Here is a 17,757-nt window from a genome sequence, read left to right as displayed (position 1 = left end):
ATAAATTTTATTTTTACAGTATTAATTTGTTTTTCATGCCCTCACTGTGCTTCTCTTACCCTGCCACCTCCCACTTTTGGGCCATTATAGAACCCTCCTAAATAACAATTCCAACAGCAAAGCAACCCCTTCCAGGGACATCAATTCAATTGTGCAAACACACCTTCAAACCTGAGTTCTTTTAAATCAAAATCATGTACAACGTGTCAAAACAGGGGCAAAATAACCCAGCTAATTGCTGGTAAATTCAGAGTCATTCTGAGGCTTCAGCAGCACGGAAATGGAAAATATGAATTCCCTTTCATTTACAATATGATTGATGTACATTCCTTTGATATTTATCTTGCCCGACAGCAAATATTACCAAATACGACCCCAACTGCTGCAGAAAAAAATTACAAAATGGGAATGTAAGTGGTAAATTACATTTCTTGCACTTGAAGATGAAAAGGTAAAAGGAGAATTCTTGCAGATCTCACCAAAAAAGTCAAAAATATCTCTTTTGTCAGTGTGAGGAGTTTTTAAATAGTACTAAAGTGCCTTACTGGGATAGGAGTTGCTGCACTTAAAGATGTATATTCAGGAGTTGTATTTATAAGTATTTTTATTTAAGAATATATTATATTTATATTATATATGAGTATTTTATTTTATTTATGAGTGTATTTACGAGTATATTAATTAATTAATTTCAGGAAAACTTTGCACTGTCACAAGCCCAGCGTGGCTGATCCAAGGGACAAAACTGAGGTTTGGATCCGAGGAATCTGTAATTCTGGACCTTGGAACGAGAGGATCTTTAAGCTCCCTTTTATCCCAAGCCTTTCCTTGGTTTTATGACCTTTAAGCATCCAAATTCAGCCTCAGAAAAAAATTTATAATTAAAGCTTTTCTTGGGAGCGTTGCCACAATGGATCACCCTAAAAAATTAGGCTAATTTTTGTTCTGTTTCCTTCTTTTTTACTCAAGTTTTCCTAATTTTTTTCATAGGAGTGCTTCCATAGCAGTGAAACACGTGTGAGGTTTGATATTCAGTTTGCAGAACAGATCCAAAGCTCTCAAGCTGGAAGTGTTATTCCAGAAACTCTGTTCTCTTATGTCTGAATTTAACAGCTGCATCCCATTACATAAAATCAATATCCCAAATTTAGAGCAAGTGATGAAGCTGCAGAGATGAATGAATCATCTTTCCCCAAAAGCTGGTGATAGAAATCTTCCCGAAATTTATTGTGTCTGGAATATGCTGGGCTTTGATGCAACACTTGCCCTGCTCCACACTCATCCTGGGAAAGGCAATTTCTTGGGAAGAGGAAAAAATAATTAGGAAATACGTCTCTTACCAAAATATCTGAAATGAAAAATCAAGATGTTTCACTTTGAAAGAAATATTGGAGCTCCTTCAGTATATTTTTTTCTGGCCATAATTGTTTTTTACCTAATTTTATTAACAGTTTTCTGGGCACAGCAAAGTATCTTAAGCCAGAATTAGTGCCATAAAAAAACAGTGTTAAAAAAACCCCAAAACTGTAAAAATTAAACTGAGCTTTTAAGAGTTAATAAAACTCCTTTGGGAATGAGCTGGGCCAACTGTTGTTGTGTCTTTATCTTCAAAAGGGTGGTTTGTGTGCAAGAGCACAGGGAGAAACTGAAATATAAGTTCATCCAAAAGAATTAAACCTTGGGTTAGTTGGGGGGAAAAAAGGGAAAAAGGGAAAGGAAGAGGAAAAAGGAAAGGGAAAAGGGAAAGGAAAATAAGAAAAAAGTAAAAGGAAAAAGGAAAGGGAAAAGGAGAAGGGAAGGGAAAAGGAGAAGGAAAAAGAAAGAAGAAAAATGAAAGAAAGATAAAAAGAAAAAGGAAAAGAGAAAACAAGAAAAGGGAAAAGGAAAAGAGAGAATAAGTGAAAAAGAAAGGGAAAGGAAAAGAAAAGGAAAAGGAAAAGGAAAAGAAAAGGAAAAGGAAAAGAAAAGGAAAAGGAGAAGGAAAGGGAAAAGGAAACCGAAAAGTAAAAGGAAAGGGAAAAGAAAAGGAAAAGGAGAAGGAAAGAAAAGGAAAAGGAAAGGGAAGGGAAAAGGAGAAGGAAAAGGAAAGAAGAAAAATGAAAGAAAGATGAAAAGGAAAAGAAAGAACAAGAAAAGGGAAAAGGAAAAGAAAAAGAATAAGAGAAAAAGAAAAAGAAGGAGGAAAAGGAAAAAGAAAGAGAATAAGAGAAAAAGGAAATAAAAAAGAGAAAGTAAATGAAAAAGAGAAAGTAAACTAAAAGGGAAAAGACCAACAAGGCATGGAATTCAGTGTATTTCCCCTGGAGGGCCTGGCTGTGGAGATTTCTCCCTGGAGAAGGAAGTGGGATTCCCAGAGAAGGGCAGGACACAGCCATCAATCAATCCTTGGCTTCACGTTGGGCCTTTCAATGAGAAACAGCAGCAAAAGAAATGAATCCCATGAAATATCCTCGGGCAGCCGAAGGGGCACTCGGAGCTCGGGATCTGCCAAAGGCTGGAGCTGGAGAGAGAACCTGCATTCCCTGGAAATGGGACCTTTCCATGCCAGTCTTCCCAGTTGGGTTTGTTAAAGCTTCTGGAAGGTGTGACTTGGAATTTCAGTATAGAACTGACTAAATCCCAGGGTTTGTCTGGATTGGGAGTGAGATGAACTGACCACATCAGTGGGGTTAAAACACTCACCCCAACACACTCAGTTCCCATTAACAGCTTCTCAGAAATAACCTTTCCTCACCATTTTCCAGGAATATGCCAAGGCCAAAGCTCTGTAATCCTGGGATTACTTTCCTTCCCAGATATATTCCCTGCATAAGCACTTCTCGTGTTTTAACTTGCTGATATTCACTTTTTAATTGATCTCAGCTGCCTCCACAGCTTTCCATTTCACACTTTCTAAACACTCAGTAAGTGTTTCTTTCACAAAGAATGGATTGTACAAAATAATTTTTGGAAATTAAAAAAAACTATGGGGGAAATGTCAGAATTGCTTTAAAAAAAAAAAAAAGAATTGAGAGACCAAGCTGTTTATTTAAATATTCCCAAAAATATTATCCTGATAATCTTCCTTCAGAATTACATTCATTCAGAATCCTGCTGACTGCAAAGTTTGGCAAGACACAGAAAAGGACTTTGTTTCATAGAATCATGGAATCCCAGACTGGTTTGGGTGGGAAGGGACCTTAAAGTTCATCCAATCCAACCCCTGCCATGGGCAGGGACACCTTCCACCAGCCCAGGTTGCTCCAAGCCCCGTCCATCCTGGCCTTGGACACTTCCAGGGATCCAGGGGCAGCCACAGCTTCTCTGGACAACCTGGGCCAGGGCCTCTCCACCCTCCCAGCCAGGAATTCCTTCCCAATATCCCACCTACATTTATCCTCTTTCAGCTTAAAGCCATTCCCTGTGTCCTGTCCCTCCATCCCTTGTCCCCAGTCCCTCTCCAGCTCTCCTGGAGCCCCTTCAGGCCCTGCAAGGGGCTCTCAGCTCTCCCTGGATCCTTCTCTTCTCCAGGTGAACCCCCCCAGCTCTCCCAGCCTGGCTCCAGAGCAGAGGGGCTCCAGCCCTGGCAGCATCCCCGTGGCCTCTGGACTTGCTCCAGCAGCTCCATGTCTTTCTTGTGTTGAGGCCCCCAGACCTGGATGCACCACTTCCATATGGGAACTATTTTTCCATATGGACAATTTCAGGCCATCATTGAGGCCAGGGAGAGGCCAAAAAAACTCTTTAGCCCTGTTACAGCCTTTACCACGAGCTTGGGACGCACCTGAAGCAACATTTTTTATTCCTGAGGAATATAAACAACTGATTTCTGTTCATTCATCACACAAAATAAAGGCACAGAATAATACTCTGCTCAGGCACATCTCCACACCCTCCCTGCTCCTCTCCCTTCCCTCTCACTTACGTCTTCCCAGCACAAACTGGCCTGTCCTTGGAATTCACCCTCCCTGCACCACTGGCAGTGCTGTTTGAGAGGAGCATTTCATTACCATGCAGTGATTTACAGCCAGGGAACAGGATGGGATTGCAGCCTAACAACGAGCTCAGCTGATTCCCTGCTCTTTGTTTGCTTTCCATGGCTGTGCTGGAGCTGTGTCCTGGCCCAGGGCATTGCCTCAGCTCTGCCTCCTGGGACACACAGCCCAGGGAGCCTGGAACCTCCCCAGCTCCTGCTGGAGACGTGTCAGAATCCCTCCTGTGAAGGATGTACATTGGGATAGAGCCTTTATTCCATAATTCTGCTTGTGTTGGAACAGACACATTCCCGTGGGGCAGGGATTTGATACCTAAACTGAGTGTGCTGGATGTCCCTTGGCAGGTGGAATTTTCTTCTCTCTTGCCTTGCTAGAGAAAAGAAAAAAAGGACTGAAAAAGGGCTGTGTTTGTGCTGCCCACAGTGTGGGGCCCTTGAAACAACATCAGGGACCTGTGCTGAGGCTGGGTTTTGGCAGGTGCTTTAAGCCCTGTCCTGCTGGCAGCACCACTGAGGGAAGTTGTTCTTCCCCCCCTGGGCTGGCACAGGATGAGCTGGACTGGACAAATGAGCCAGCTAAAACCAGATTTAGTCAGGACTGGTTTTTAAGCTGGTTCATTTCCCAGTCTAGTTTGCCACATGGCTACAAAAACACTCAGGATGCAGGAGAAATAGGGAAATGAAGGGTAGGACAACCACGTGTTGTTGGTGTCTCGTTGACATCAAGTCCAATGAGCTACAGACTTTGGGATCTCAGAACTACCATCATGAGGATTTTGGATGCTGCTTTTTGAGGCATAAGACATCACCCACAGCTCCTGAGAATATAATAAATGTAAGATTCTGAGCTGTTCCTCAGAACAACCTCTGATTTCGTTGTTGAGGTTTGTAGGGTGTTATTTTCCCAATATATCAGTAGGGATCACTAAGGATGGGAGGTGGAACAGTGAGCATCATTCCCTTTAGGCTAACTCCTGGACAAAACACAAAGGATTGGGACAACTGGGTGGTGAGGTCAAACCCCTTTCTGCCAGTTGCTCTGAGCACAGGATACTGGTTGTTCTGGAACATGAAGTCTCTGTGCTCTCTTTTGGAATGGCTGAAAACTTCCCAGAGAACACAGGGAAAAAAAGCACTGATAAACGGGAATATGACTGTACCCTAATTGTGTGATAGTTCCCAGGTCCTTAAAGAACCTGGAATCTTATTCCCTTTTCCCCAGGCACTAATAAGCTACAAAAGCCTGGAGCATTTCCCAGACTCTGCAAATCCTGAAGACAAAGCAGGGAAGGCACCACCAGCCTCTGTTGGGCAGGTTCTGAAAGAAAGCACAAAATAAGCTGGATAGCCATGGAAAGTGATTCTGTTGGAGTATAAAAGTCCCAAATGTGCCATCAGGACACCTCTCTGGTTTTCTTTATGACAGGTATGATCTAAGCACTTAAGTTGCATTTACTTCCCTCTTCAAATCTGTTCTAACTTTAAAAAACCCCAACTTGTCTCCCTCTGAAGGTAATGCCATGATATTCTTAACAGTTTCTGTCCATAAACTGAGCTGTGGTCAAATAGTTTTGGTACCAACAAAAGGTACCTTATGGCTGTAAACTTCCCTCCAGCTTCATCAGAGTATTTCTTCCTGTAGATGAATCCTAATCATGATTTTATTTTGAAGTTTCCAGTTCGGGTTCCTGGGCTCACCAAGAGTTTTTCAGGCTCCTGAAAAGCAAGTTTGGAATCAATGCAGACTGCTCAGAGAAATCCTGGGGGTTTTAGAGCTTCTTGTACTCCATGCTGTATTTTACTCCTCAATTTTCCCCTTCAGCTAAACTCCTCTGAGTTATGAAATCCACGGTTTTCCCTTTACTCTGATTCACATGTGGTTAACACTATATAAATCCACAGCACACAGAAATCCATTAGGATATCAACTCCAAGTCAACTCCATTTCTGTTAAGGAACTCAGCCCAGTTCAGCATCTCCAATAAACCTCCTTCACCAAACAAGCACAAACACATTGTTCAGCTCTAATCCCAGAGGGGGCCATGTAACCACATTGGCACTGCTCATTCCCTGGAGTTTGGAGAAACATGGCTCTTCCAGACCAGCTGAGACTTCCCAACGTGACCAAGGTCACTGGAGAACCGCCTGCCACTCTGACATTTCAATCTGAACTCTGCTGTACTTAGGTCATAACATAATCACCTCCTCCTCCCTGGCTATTCCAGCTAAACCTCTCCCTTTTACTCATTAGTAACCGACTTGGTGTTTACAAAGCAATAGTAAACACAGTTATCCATTGTCAAGGCAGGAAATAATAACAACAACAATAATTATAAACCCTCAAATACAGGGTCAGAGGTTCAGCCACTTATCTTAAAAAGCAGACAAGGATATTTGAAACTGCCATCATAATTACGCTGTGGGTAAAACTCCCTCTGAATTCAGTGGCATGAGGTGATTGCCACAGAAGCAGGGCACAATCCAAGATTCCCTTTGTAGAGAAAAAGTTCTAAAAATCTTTATCCAGCACAGACCTCCTGCTTTTCACTGGAAGTAGAGTTCCACATCTGCTAAGTGACAAAGTCAGCGTCCACTCTTTCCCCCGCTATTTGGCATATTTTGAATTTCTGAGGATTAATTTCTTGAGCAGTCAGTGATGCTTGACTGCAACCCATACAAAACACTTGGACCAATGAGTACAAGTCTGTTTGCAATTTTGAGGGTAAGATTTAAAAAAATCCATCAGCTTGATTTGAAAGGAAACCTGAAAACAATATACTTCATTTTTTTCTTGGCCTAGGATGTGGACTCTTTCCTTTAATTATCTACACAGAATCCTGGAATAGTTTGGGTTGGAAGGGACCTTAAAGCCCATCCAGTCCAACTCCTGCCACGGGCAGGGACACCTTCCACCAGCCCAGGTTGCTCCAAGCCCTGTCCAACCTGGCCTTGGACACTTCCAGGGATCCAGGGGCAGCCACAGCTTCTCTGGGCAACCTGTGCCAGGGCCTCCCAGCCAGGAATTCCTTCCCACTATGCCATCTCTCCCTGCCCTCTGGCAGTGGGAAGCCATTCCCTGTGTCCTGTCCCTCCATCCCTTGTCCCCAGTCCCTCTCCAGCCTTTTACCCCCCCTTCAAGGAGGACCAGAACTTTCTCTTCCTCAAACGGATCATCACTGAAATCAAAGTGGATTTTTTTTCCCCCCTGAAATCCCTTTAGAGGTCACATTTAGGTGGCAAAACCTGACACTTGGTTTTCCAGAGTTTTTCTATAAATTAGCTTTTTTGGAATGCGGCATCTCCATCTGCCGCAAGGTCTGTGTGTCACGGAGGGGACGTTTGACGCCTTTTGCCACATAATCCAAACATAATCCCAGAGAATTCCAAACGCATAATAAATAAATAAAAATAAATTAAAATTCCGCTTGAGGACGTCGAGTCTGTGTCACTTTATTTCGCAGAAAAGGGCGGGAGGCTCCAGGAGGGGACGGCCGTGAGGCGATGGCCGCGCCCGCCGCCCTCACGCCCTCCCCTAGGGCGCCTTTCCCAGCCCTCCCGCTCCCCGCCTTTTCCCGGGATTTCCCCATTTTCTCCACCCTTTTTTTCCCCCCGTGTCCTGGGGCCCCTGCAGGGCTCGGCCGAGGGCCGGCGGGGCCGGCGCCGCCTCCCTCACGGCTGTGGGAGGGAGCGGAGCTGCCCCGCGCGTCCCCTCCGGGCCCCCGGGACTGTGACGGGGCCGGGCCGGCTCCGGCTCCTCCTTCGCCGGCGGGAAAGCGAAAGCGAAAGCGAAAGGAGAGGTCTGGGCAGTGCTCGGAGGGCTCTGGGGAGCCGGGGAACCCCCGGGGTGCGCCCTCAGCCCGGGGCCGGTGTCTGTGGGTCCCACCCGCGAGGTGAGCGGCGATGGAGCCCCCGGGGCGCAGGGGACGCGGAGAAGCCAAGGGAAGATGTTGTTCATTTACCCTTTCACTCGCTTCCTCTTTTTCAGGAAGCGGAACAGAAAGAAGTCCGTGAGTTTTGGTTGCTCGATCCAAAACCGGGGAAGGGATTTCTGGAGCGGTTAACTCGATTTCAAGCCCCGCTGGTGAGTGGAGCAGGTTCGGCGGCGGCGGGTCTGAACCAAGGGGAGGATTCGCCTCAGGAATGCCTGGATGGGTCGGGATGTTGGGCTGCACCTTCTGGGGTGCCGGCACTGCTCAGTGTCCAACCTGGGGGGTTTCTAACCTTAATCTAAGGGCATCAACCTGTGGTTCTTCTAAACGTAGTATAAGGATGTCCAACCTTGCCGTGCCCTGGCATCCACAGGCTGGATTTGCCTGGCAGCCTGTGCACCTTGGAATCAGATCTGGATGAGTGGCCCATGAACTCCTCTAAGTCCCTTTTTATCTGCCTCCACAAAATGTTGTGGCGGTAGATTCCAGATTCTACAATATCCACTGTGTAAAAGCGTTTTCATTTGCGTTAAGCAGGTTTCATAGGACCCCAGACTGGTTTGGGTGGGAAGGGATCTTAAAGCCCATCCAGTGCCACCCCCTGCCATGGGCAGGGACACCTTCCACCAGCCCAGGTTGCTCCAAGCCCCATCCAACCTGGCCTTGGACACTTCCAGGGATCCAGGGGCAGCCACAGCTTCTCTGCCCAACCTGTGCCAGGGCCTCCCCACCCTCCCAGCCAGGAATTCCTTCCCAATATCCCATCTCTCCCTGCCCTCTGGCAGTGGGAAGCCATTCCCTGTGTCCTGTCCCTCCATCCCTTGTCCCCAGTCCCTCTCCAGCTCTCCAGGAGCCCCTTTAGGCCCTGGAAGGGGCTCTCAGGCCTCCCCAGAGCCTTTTTTTCTCCAGGTTCTCAAGCCCAGAACACAGAGGATGTTACCATGTGTGTAACAGCACAAAAGTAGCATAAAGGAGATTTAGAACAGAAAAGTTGAATTGTTCACTGCAGAATTCCTGACATCCGTCTCTCTTTATGCTTAGGAAGGAAAGAGGCTTCAGATATCCATTATCTATCACTTCTGCCTGTAAAATGATACATTTAAAAGTTCTTCTAGCTCAGCACAGCTTCTGGTGTTCTTTCCTGATACGCTGTTGCAAAAAGAACACCAAACAAAACACCCAATGTTGTCATTTTTTTTCCTCCTGGTCCCTCAGGTTTCAATGGATTTGACAAGCCCCCCACTACCTCTAAGAGACAATGGTTTTGTGAGTATTTCCTGATGGGAATAAAATGTGTATTTGATATGTATCTCTGCATGAAGGTTTGTTCTAGGACTGCTAAGTCTGTCTCACCTTCCTCCACCCTTTAGTACCTGGGACATTGCTCATTCTCACCTCCTTTTTCCTTAGGGAGAGTCTCATTCCAAAGTCTCTGCATTCCAGATCCTGTTAGAACTTCCCTGTCCTGCCTCTCTTGCTCATCTCTTTGTGGAGGTTTTTCAGGGGAATTTCCTTTTTCCTGGGGACTCCCTTGATTCGATTCCAGCAGTGCACATGTGTTTGGATGGGACTTTCCCTGGGATTTCTTTTGCTTTCTTGCTAATTTTTTTCATTTTTTTTTTCAGGCTGAAAACTGTTGTCTTAGATAATATTTCAGTAAAAAACAGGAGTCCTTTTTCTTACCAGCTTCCAGCTGTTGGCAGGTGCATCCTCCTGCTTTCCTGCACTCAATCCCTCGAGTGAAGGAATATTTTCCCAGTTTGAAGTAACACACAGATGGGCATTCCCCTGTTGCTTAACAGGCATTTGAAACTGGACAAAGGAGCAGAAAAAACACTTTCTGTTTTGTTGTCTTTAGGAAATACCCAGCATCACCAAGAGAGTTCACAAGATTATCTAATTTAGACCTTTTCCATGCCTAAAGTTCATGGTTCCTGTTCAGGTTTTACGTAATTTTAAGTAAAAGGGAGGGATTGTTTCAGTGGATCTCTTTGGATTTTTTTTATCTTCTGCAGAATGTTGCAGCCATAGAAACAAAACAGAACAAAGAATATTTTCTGTCTTTTTGGGCTTTATCCCATTGTAGTTTCCCTGTGCTTGTGAACTTCTGCCCTGATGTACTTCCATTCTGAAATGGTTCTTTTATCACCTTCCTTAATATTACCTTTTATTTTCCAATCTCCTTGCTCTTGGAAGAATCCCATTTTGACATTTATTTTCCTTATTTACACATTTTCTTTGAGGAACTGCTGAGAAAGCACAGAGCCAAACATTTGTGGGTTCAAGGGCCTTGGTTCTGTGTGGAAGAACACGAAGACAACTTGCTTTTATTAATTATCCAAATATTACCCTGTGGATATTTGCAGTTGGATAGTTAGCAAATAATAATGAGTGACCAGTAATCCACATTTTCTTAGATGTTTGTCTGCCCAGCCATTAAAATAGTCCAATAATTAGGCCTAAGTGAATGATTTTTTTTTTTTTTTGGTAAATTATGTGGTATGTGCTCTCCTCTGGAGGTTCTAGGAAGATTTAATCATGGAATATTTGACTCCCCACATCTCTTGCCTGCACAATTAGAGAGAAATGGCAAAATACTTTGGATTTTGATTGGGCACTGCTGTGGCAAAATGCTCCATCCAGCTGCAGAGTTTATTTCTGTTTTTGAAGACTCATTTGTTTGATGTGGGAAGGGGAGAACCAGCGTGTGCCTCTTTTTCTTTGCAGGAGATGGTAACCCCCGATCCTTCTGGGCCAGAGGAGGAGAACATGCAAAAACTTAAGGAAGAACTGAAGGCATGGAAGGCAAGTTCTGTAGAACACATGGAATGGTGGTAATTAGCTCAAAGATAAAGGCTTTTAATCCATCCTTCTAAAACCAAATCAACCCCCCCCTTGGTTATAACATGTTTAACGTGTTCTCTATTTTTCTTTCAATGCTTGTGTTGATCTCAGTGGTAACTACTCTTGCAAGCCTAATATTTACCCAAAGTGTTAAAAATAAATAAACACAAAGGGCTCGCTCAAGGTTTTGTTTGTTCCCATAGAGGACAAAAAAAAAAAAAAGAAATTAAAATCTTTTTTTCTTCTTGCTACCCAGGAAAGAGTTGTGGAAGCTGAAAACCTAAAAGCTGACCTTCTTTTCTCCAATGCATGTGCTGAGGAAGAGTGTGCTAATGCACAGGAGGAGCTGATGAAGCTGAAAGGCTTGCAGGAGAATGATCAGAAGGACAGTATTATATATAGGGACACCCTTGAGGTATGGAAAAGGCTGTTAGGATTTTGAGGGGTTGTGAAGGAGCTGTTGATTAGAGAAAAGAGGAGTAATATTTTCTTTCCAGCTTAAATGGCTTTGCCAGTTTGTGGAATGTACAACTAGAATGTTCTCCACATTTTTTCCCCACACATTAGCTTTTTCACTGGCAGGTTAAAAAACAGTGCAACAAAATAAAGTCTATCTTGTGTGGGTGAAAAGTGACAAAACCAGTGTTCCTCTTCCAAGATTCTCCACGTTGAGCTTCAGTTCTATGTGGTGTGGATAAAATGGAATGAGTTGATTGCACTGCTCTCTGTTTTATAAGAGGTTACAGCACCCAAGGGATCAGCATTTCTTAAGTGACAGTGAGCTGGGCAAGACCTGTTTGAGGGGGGCTTTTCTTTTTTGAACTAGTTGTTTCTAGAGGTAATTGGTTCATTCCCTCAATATTCCCATGGTGCAGGAGAAGATTCCATAGGCTGACAGAGGAGGTGATTCGGGGGAGGTTTGGTTTGACCTGTAGATCACTGATAAGAAATCCAATATTACAAACTATTAAAATATAATTAATAGGTTAAGTACATTCAGGTCAACATGACCTGAAAGTTGGGTTTGGTTCTTTCATCTCTTAAATCTCAAATGTTTGGATTTTATACCCAGAAAAGGTCGTTCTCATCATCTGGCTTTTGTTTTAACTTGTCTTCAGCTGGTGGGAACTGCTCTGGATGTCTCCAGTGGTTGATGACTTTAAAGGAGCCACCTTCTAATTGGGGATGGCTGGAGCTGACAACATCTGCTGTGTTTCCTTCTCATTCTGTCGTGTTCCCTGTCCAGGAATTCCTGGATTTGGTTCCAGGGGCTTTGTGCCCAAGTAGGATTCACTGGTGTGGAGGAAGGAGAGGTCATCCCTCTTCCTTGCTGAAGAACATAAAGAGGGAAGAGCAGCAGCGTGTCAGAAGCTGTCCAGATTTTGCTGAACTCTATTTTTGCCTTTATTTCTGTGTTTGATTTTGCATTTCCTGCTTTTTGGGCTGCAGGACCAACTCCATCAGCTGTACAGAGAAAACGCTGAGCTGAAGAAAGACATTGAAAAGCTCAACAAGGAACTTGAAGAACTAAGTTCAGTGCAGGCACAGAGTACTCAGGTAAACCTGGAAATATTTTTACATTCATCTTTTAGAAGGGCAGATTTTTATTTACACAGAATCATGGAATGGTTTGGGTCAGAAGTGACCTTAAAGCTCATCTCGTTCCATCCCCAGGGACAAGAGGATGGAGGAAAGGGAATAAGTCATTGTATGACTTAATAAGTCATTATATGACTGAAATGTATAAATACATTTGCCATTATATGGCAAATATAGCATTTATTTTAGCTTTTATTGACCTTGACTTGATTACAGTCTCTCTCATATTACATAAATACATCTCTTATTACGTGATTACATCTCATGTTACATAAATTACACCTCTCATCAATAACTCAGTTTGCAGCCAGATAAATATTTGTGATGCTGAGTAGATTTAAACTCAGTGTCTTGTGGTGAAGCTGCTTCAAACCCTGGAGAATTCCGAAATTGGAATTTCTCTTGTGGAAATTCCAGCTTTTAAAGACCCGTTTTCATCCCAAATTGGAGGAAATAAAATTATTTTGGGGAATTTACAGTAAAATGAAAACTCTGATCATTTGTTAACAATATTACACTATTAGGTTTTAGCTTTCTAAATTACATATATAAGTTTAAGAGATTTCAGTTAAGTCCAGCCTCCTAAATTCGCTGTGGAGTCTTTGGACAGGACAAAGCTCCTCTGGAAGGAGATTCAGTGGGACCAGGCACCTATTCCCAGTGCTGGAATTATCTTTAGGAAGAGTGTCTCCCTTTCCCTTGGCAATAGAGGGAATGGAAAGAAGCAGGTTCATAGATAAGATGGGTTTGGAGATAATTGCCAGGAATGCTTTAATTATTCTGGTTATTTTATCCTGACACAACCAGTATTTTTCTTCTACACAGGGTTTTATTTTGAAATAATTACATGAAGGGGAAAAAAAATTAATGTGAAACTCCCTCAAGTCCATCAAAGCAGCCTCTTCTAACCAACATTTTCAGGAACAATTTATCCCCTCCTAGTTGTAAAATATTTCTGTATTCTTACCTATTTTGCCAAGATGGCAACACAAAAGGCTGTTTATTAGCAAATGGCCAAGAATTATGGAATCCCAGACTGGTTTGGGTTGGAAGGGACCTTAAAGCTCCTCTCATTCCAACTCCCTGTGCTGAGCAGGGAACCTTCCAGCAGCCCAGCTCTCCCATTGCTGCAGAGCAGTGATGCAACTGGGAGAAAAGAAATGGCAACACCAGGACACTGATACTTGTATTTTACATCTTTTAAATGCCCCAAGGATTCTGCTTCTGCAGGTGGGAATCCCTGTGCACTGCAAAGGAATTTTCACTGTGTAAAGTCAATTTTAAGTTCAGAGTTAATAAAAGGGAAAAAAACCACCCAACTGACAAAAATTTAAAAAAAAAAACAAAATATATGTAGCATTTCGAGGAAGAATTACCATTCTCCTTCTGTTCTGCAGTAAGCTACAGAAATCATTCTATTCCCTCTCTCAATTCTGACATTTTAGCTTCAGAAAAAGGTGGCAGGAATGAAACTGAAGTTCAGCCACATGGAAGGCATGAGCGATTGTGCAGATATGGACACTCACTGTGTTTTTGATGCAAATGTAAAGATCCCCTTCAGGCTGAACCAGAACCAGGCACTGCTGACTTTTGAAGATGAAGAAGGTATGATGCACATTTTTAATTAGAAAAGTCAATGTTGCTGATGTATTTCACCTGGCTGTGATGTGGTTTTCATCCAGGGATATTTGGAATGAAAGGGGAGAAGTCCAGTATTAATATTTTACACAATAAGAGCATCTTTTGACAGCACAAAAGTTTTACTATTCTATACCCCTCACAATATATTTATATATATATTATTTATATCTGTTATCATATATTTATTATTATTTGTGTTATTTCTTGTTCATTAATATTAATACATTATAATCACTTATAATTAATAGTATATATAATATAATTAATTATAATTAATACATTATAATATTTTGCCTGTAACCAGGGAGACTTTATGGAAGATATGGATAGTGGGATCTGGTTGCCTAATTGTTATTTATTTCTTCTTTATTGATGCCAAAGGACATTTTGCTTAAGAGACTGGGGAATAGTTTTGGTTTTACAATGATTGAACAGGGCTTTTCATGTCTGATTTTCCTTAGTTGCCCAGAGACTGATAAAAAAGGGGAAGCAGACTGTGAACCTGGACAACAACAAAGTAGATGTGAGAGTGCTGCCTGTTCCACTTGACATGGGAGTCAAATTTGAGGTAAACAAGTGAAATATGAAGCTACAAAAATAGGAGTTCTTAGAAACCTTTGGGTTTGCTTTTTTTTCAGCGTTTTCAGTCACAAAGTGCACCGAAAATTTCTATTTTTAGCTCCACGTCACTGTTTCTGGAAGGAAGATCAACGTTTCAAACATACCTGAGCTGCCCATTCCTGAAGATTGGATGAGAGACAAATTAGAGCTGAATTTCTACAAAACTCAAAAGGGAGGAGGAGGAGAAATAGAAAATGTGACCTATGACAATGAGTCTAGAAGAGCTGTGATTACATTCCTCAGACCTGGAGGTAGAGTATGGAATATTTTGGTACCCAGAATTGTCCATTCTGGGTTACTTTCTATGTTAATGTAGCAAATTCATCCCAGAGGGAGTTAAGTAGACCCCTCAAAGATGTGGCTTCACCCACACTTCTGTAAATAAAGCAGTGTTTCATCACAGCCCTTTTTTGATCCAACATAACCTGATCACACTTTATGAGCTTGATTTCTTTCATAACTTTGTCAAAACCCTGGTTTTTGTTTTGCCCTGCCAGACACTCAGATTGCAGAAAGAAAACGAGGGGAATGTGTTTGATTTTGGCTCTTGTTTCACAACAATTGCCCAATTCTGTGAAGATCAGTGGAGCCACATCCACTCAGAGCAGCTGCTTTAGATTTATTTCAGAAGCTTTTGTGGGTATTTCGTGGGTTTGCCTTTTTTTTTTTTTTTGTGCCAAATAAACTTTTTGCACAATGCACATGAAGAACCTACAAGTGTGAGCTGGACTTGATGATCCTCATGGGTCCCTTCCAGCTCAGCACATTCCATGATTTTATGATGTATTAGTTTCTACATCCATGTAATAAAGATGAGTCCGTTCTTTGAGATGCTTATAAAACACAGTTTAAATTACATTACTCTTACCCTTCTTTTTCTCATTCTCCATTTCAGCCAGCAACAGCTTTTGGGGATCTCCTAAATACCCTTTCTCTGCAAATGGAAGTTGCTACACACTTTTTGTTTCCTCACATGCCGACCTACGTTTGAAAAACTTTCAGGTAAAATAATCTAGTGCTGGCAAACAGAACAAGTAGGTGGGAAAGAGGAGCTGTGGGCAGAATCTTCAGTCCTGAGCCCTGCAGGGGCTTTTGTGTCATGGCCTTTGTGCAACTTAATAGCAAGTGTGAGTCTGCAACAGGCCCATAATCTCATGTTTTGCAGTGGGAGAGCTGTAATTTATTTTAAAGGGTGTGCATGTCTTGCCTTGATTAAATTGTATCAGAACTCACCATAATGCCTGTGCTGGATGGCAGGAAGGTGGTTGGGAAGGAGGTTAATCATGGACACAGTGTTTTCCAAGCCTCAAAGCCCTGTCACACTGCTCCCTAAGGAGAGTCTCAGCAGAAAAAGATTTGCTCCTTCATTCCATTCACTCTTTCAGCCCAAACACTGACTCCTCTCCCTGTAACACAGAGCTTATCATCATGTTCCCATAGAATGCTCATCCTGTTCTCACTGAAATTGCCTCTTGCTTTATGAACAGATGGTAATCCAGTCAGTATTGTGTATGTAATTGTGGATACAATCAGCCCTTTGTAATTAAAGCATGGGCTGGAGTGTGTGTGTGCAGGAGACACGGCAGCTTTGCAGGTGTGGAGCATGTCCTGGCAGGGGTTTTTATGGGGTGATGCTCTGGACTCATCAGAGATCCCCAAATCCAGTGTGTGGGTGTGTTCAGGAGGGTAGGACACACCAGTTAAGGAGTCTGGATTCACTGAACTCAGTAGAATCCTGGAATATCCTGAGTGGGGAAAGACCCCCAAGGCTCATCAGTCCCACTGCTGGCCCTGCACAGACACCCCAACAATCCCACCCTGTCCCCGAGAGCTCCAAACAGGGAAAAGTCTCCCCTCAGTCTCCTCCAGGATGAACCAACCAAGTGCCCTCAGCCACTCCTCATATGGCCCCTCCAGACCCTTCAGAGCAGTGTATGGTGGAGTTCAGAATTCCTGCTATTTCCAGTGCCCACTATCCAAAATCTTAACCTAACCAAAGATCCCAGCCATGCCTGCTCAGGGGATTGAATTCCCAGACCTGCCAGTCCCTGCAGTGTGATCCCAGCGTGTTTTCCTTTCCTCCACAGACATACTGTGGGGTTTCTAAGAAGACCATCCTGCTGAAAGGAATCCAAGAGGTGGAAGAGGATGAGGAAAGTATCCAGGACATGATCGAAATCCACTTCCAAAAGCCGAGTAACGGCGGTGGGGAAATAGAGAACATCAAATATGTCTCAAAGGGAGCAGCTTATGTTTGCTTTGAGGAGGAATGCCACCTAGGAACTCAGAGTGAACTCCTCAAATTCCAAGTTTTTGCTGCATCAGAGGCATGGGAACTGTGATTTTATGTTTGAAATTTATCCTTGGAAAAGAGGAATTGCTGCCTTTCTGATTCGTGCAATGGCACAGGCTCTGCATGGAAAGGCAGCAAAACTCACTGCTTGGGCTTCCAGATGAAAGACATAGAGAAAGCCTTTATCACACTTGAAACATCATCTAAGATGATCTAATTTGCTAATTTTGTATCTTGTAAATTTTATATAGTTCACATACTCCAAAGTGGGATAAATATATGATTTCCTACATTTTGGATCCAAAAGCCCTGTGTAATCCCAATCCAAAGCCTGGAACAGACCTGCTTTGTTGAAGTGCCAGATCTTCAGAAGGTGGCTCTGACACAACTCCAGTTCTGCTGAGGCTGCTGAAGGCCACCAGAACTCAAATACCTGAAAGAAATCCTGTAATTTCATCAAATCCAATTACTAATGGAATTAAAATAGAAAAAAGGGAAAGGGGCAGTGCAGAAACATCAGTTCCACTCAGGGAATTGCACTTAAAAAGGAATGCCCTGGCAGGAATCCTGCCTTTAGCTGCTGAGCTTCTTCTAATTCACAACCTGCTTTATTGTTTGGGTTAAATATTTGTTTCTACAATTAAATTTTTCCTAATTTTTGTCCATGTTTTTTTCTTACTTCAAACTATTACAGCCCAGGATCGAGCTGATGCTTTATCTAAACCAGGCTGGTTTTGTAACAACCCTGGGGAAACATCCTGAGGGATCTGCTGACTCCCAGGCTCTGGGAGGGTGTGTAGAGAGGGAACAGGGAAATGCAGAGTCAGAGGAGGATTTGTTTTCCAGGGAAAAATGCT

General features: G+C 43.1%; 1 protein-coding gene across 3 annotated transcripts; it reads left to right on the top strand.

Annotated features, from left to right (window-relative positions):
• Positions 1–7,619: 7,619 nt before the first annotated feature.
• On the top strand, positions 7,620–17,565 carry NMI (N-myc and STAT interactor). 3 transcript variants are annotated; one of them, XM_064661682.1, is made up of 11 exons: positions 7,620–7,863; positions 7,959–8,054; positions 9,118–9,168; positions 10,630–10,707; positions 11,003–11,161; positions 12,196–12,303; positions 13,791–13,950; positions 14,448–14,554; positions 14,666–14,858; positions 15,503–15,609; positions 16,695–17,565. In XM_064661682.1, exons 3-11 carry the CDS (start codon positions 9,124–9,126, stop codon positions 16,947–16,949), a joined length of 1,212 nt encoding a protein of 403 aa, XP_064517752.1. In that variant the 5' UTR covers positions 7,620–7,863; positions 7,959–8,054; positions 9,118–9,123; the 3' UTR covers positions 16,950–17,565. The 3 variants fall into 3 exon arrangements, with proteins under 3 accessions (XP_064517752.1, XP_064517754.1, XP_064517755.1); XM_064661684.1 differs by lacking the exon at positions 9,118–9,168 and having other exon boundaries at positions 7,621–7,863; XM_064661685.1 differs by lacking the exons at positions 7,620–7,863; positions 7,959–8,054; positions 9,118–9,168 and adding an exon at positions 9,175–9,605.
• The last annotated feature ends 192 nt before the right edge of the window (positions 17,566–17,757 follow it).

This window comes from Pseudopipra pipra, chromosome 7 (genome assembly GCF_036250125.1).
Source record: "Pseudopipra pipra isolate bDixPip1 chromosome 7, bDixPip1.hap1, whole genome shotgun sequence".
Lineage (NCBI taxonomy): Eukaryota > Metazoa > Chordata > Aves > Passeriformes > Pipridae > Pseudopipra > Pseudopipra pipra.
Note: the sequence above shows the minus strand (reverse complement) of the source record. Positions and strands in the feature narration are given on the sequence as shown.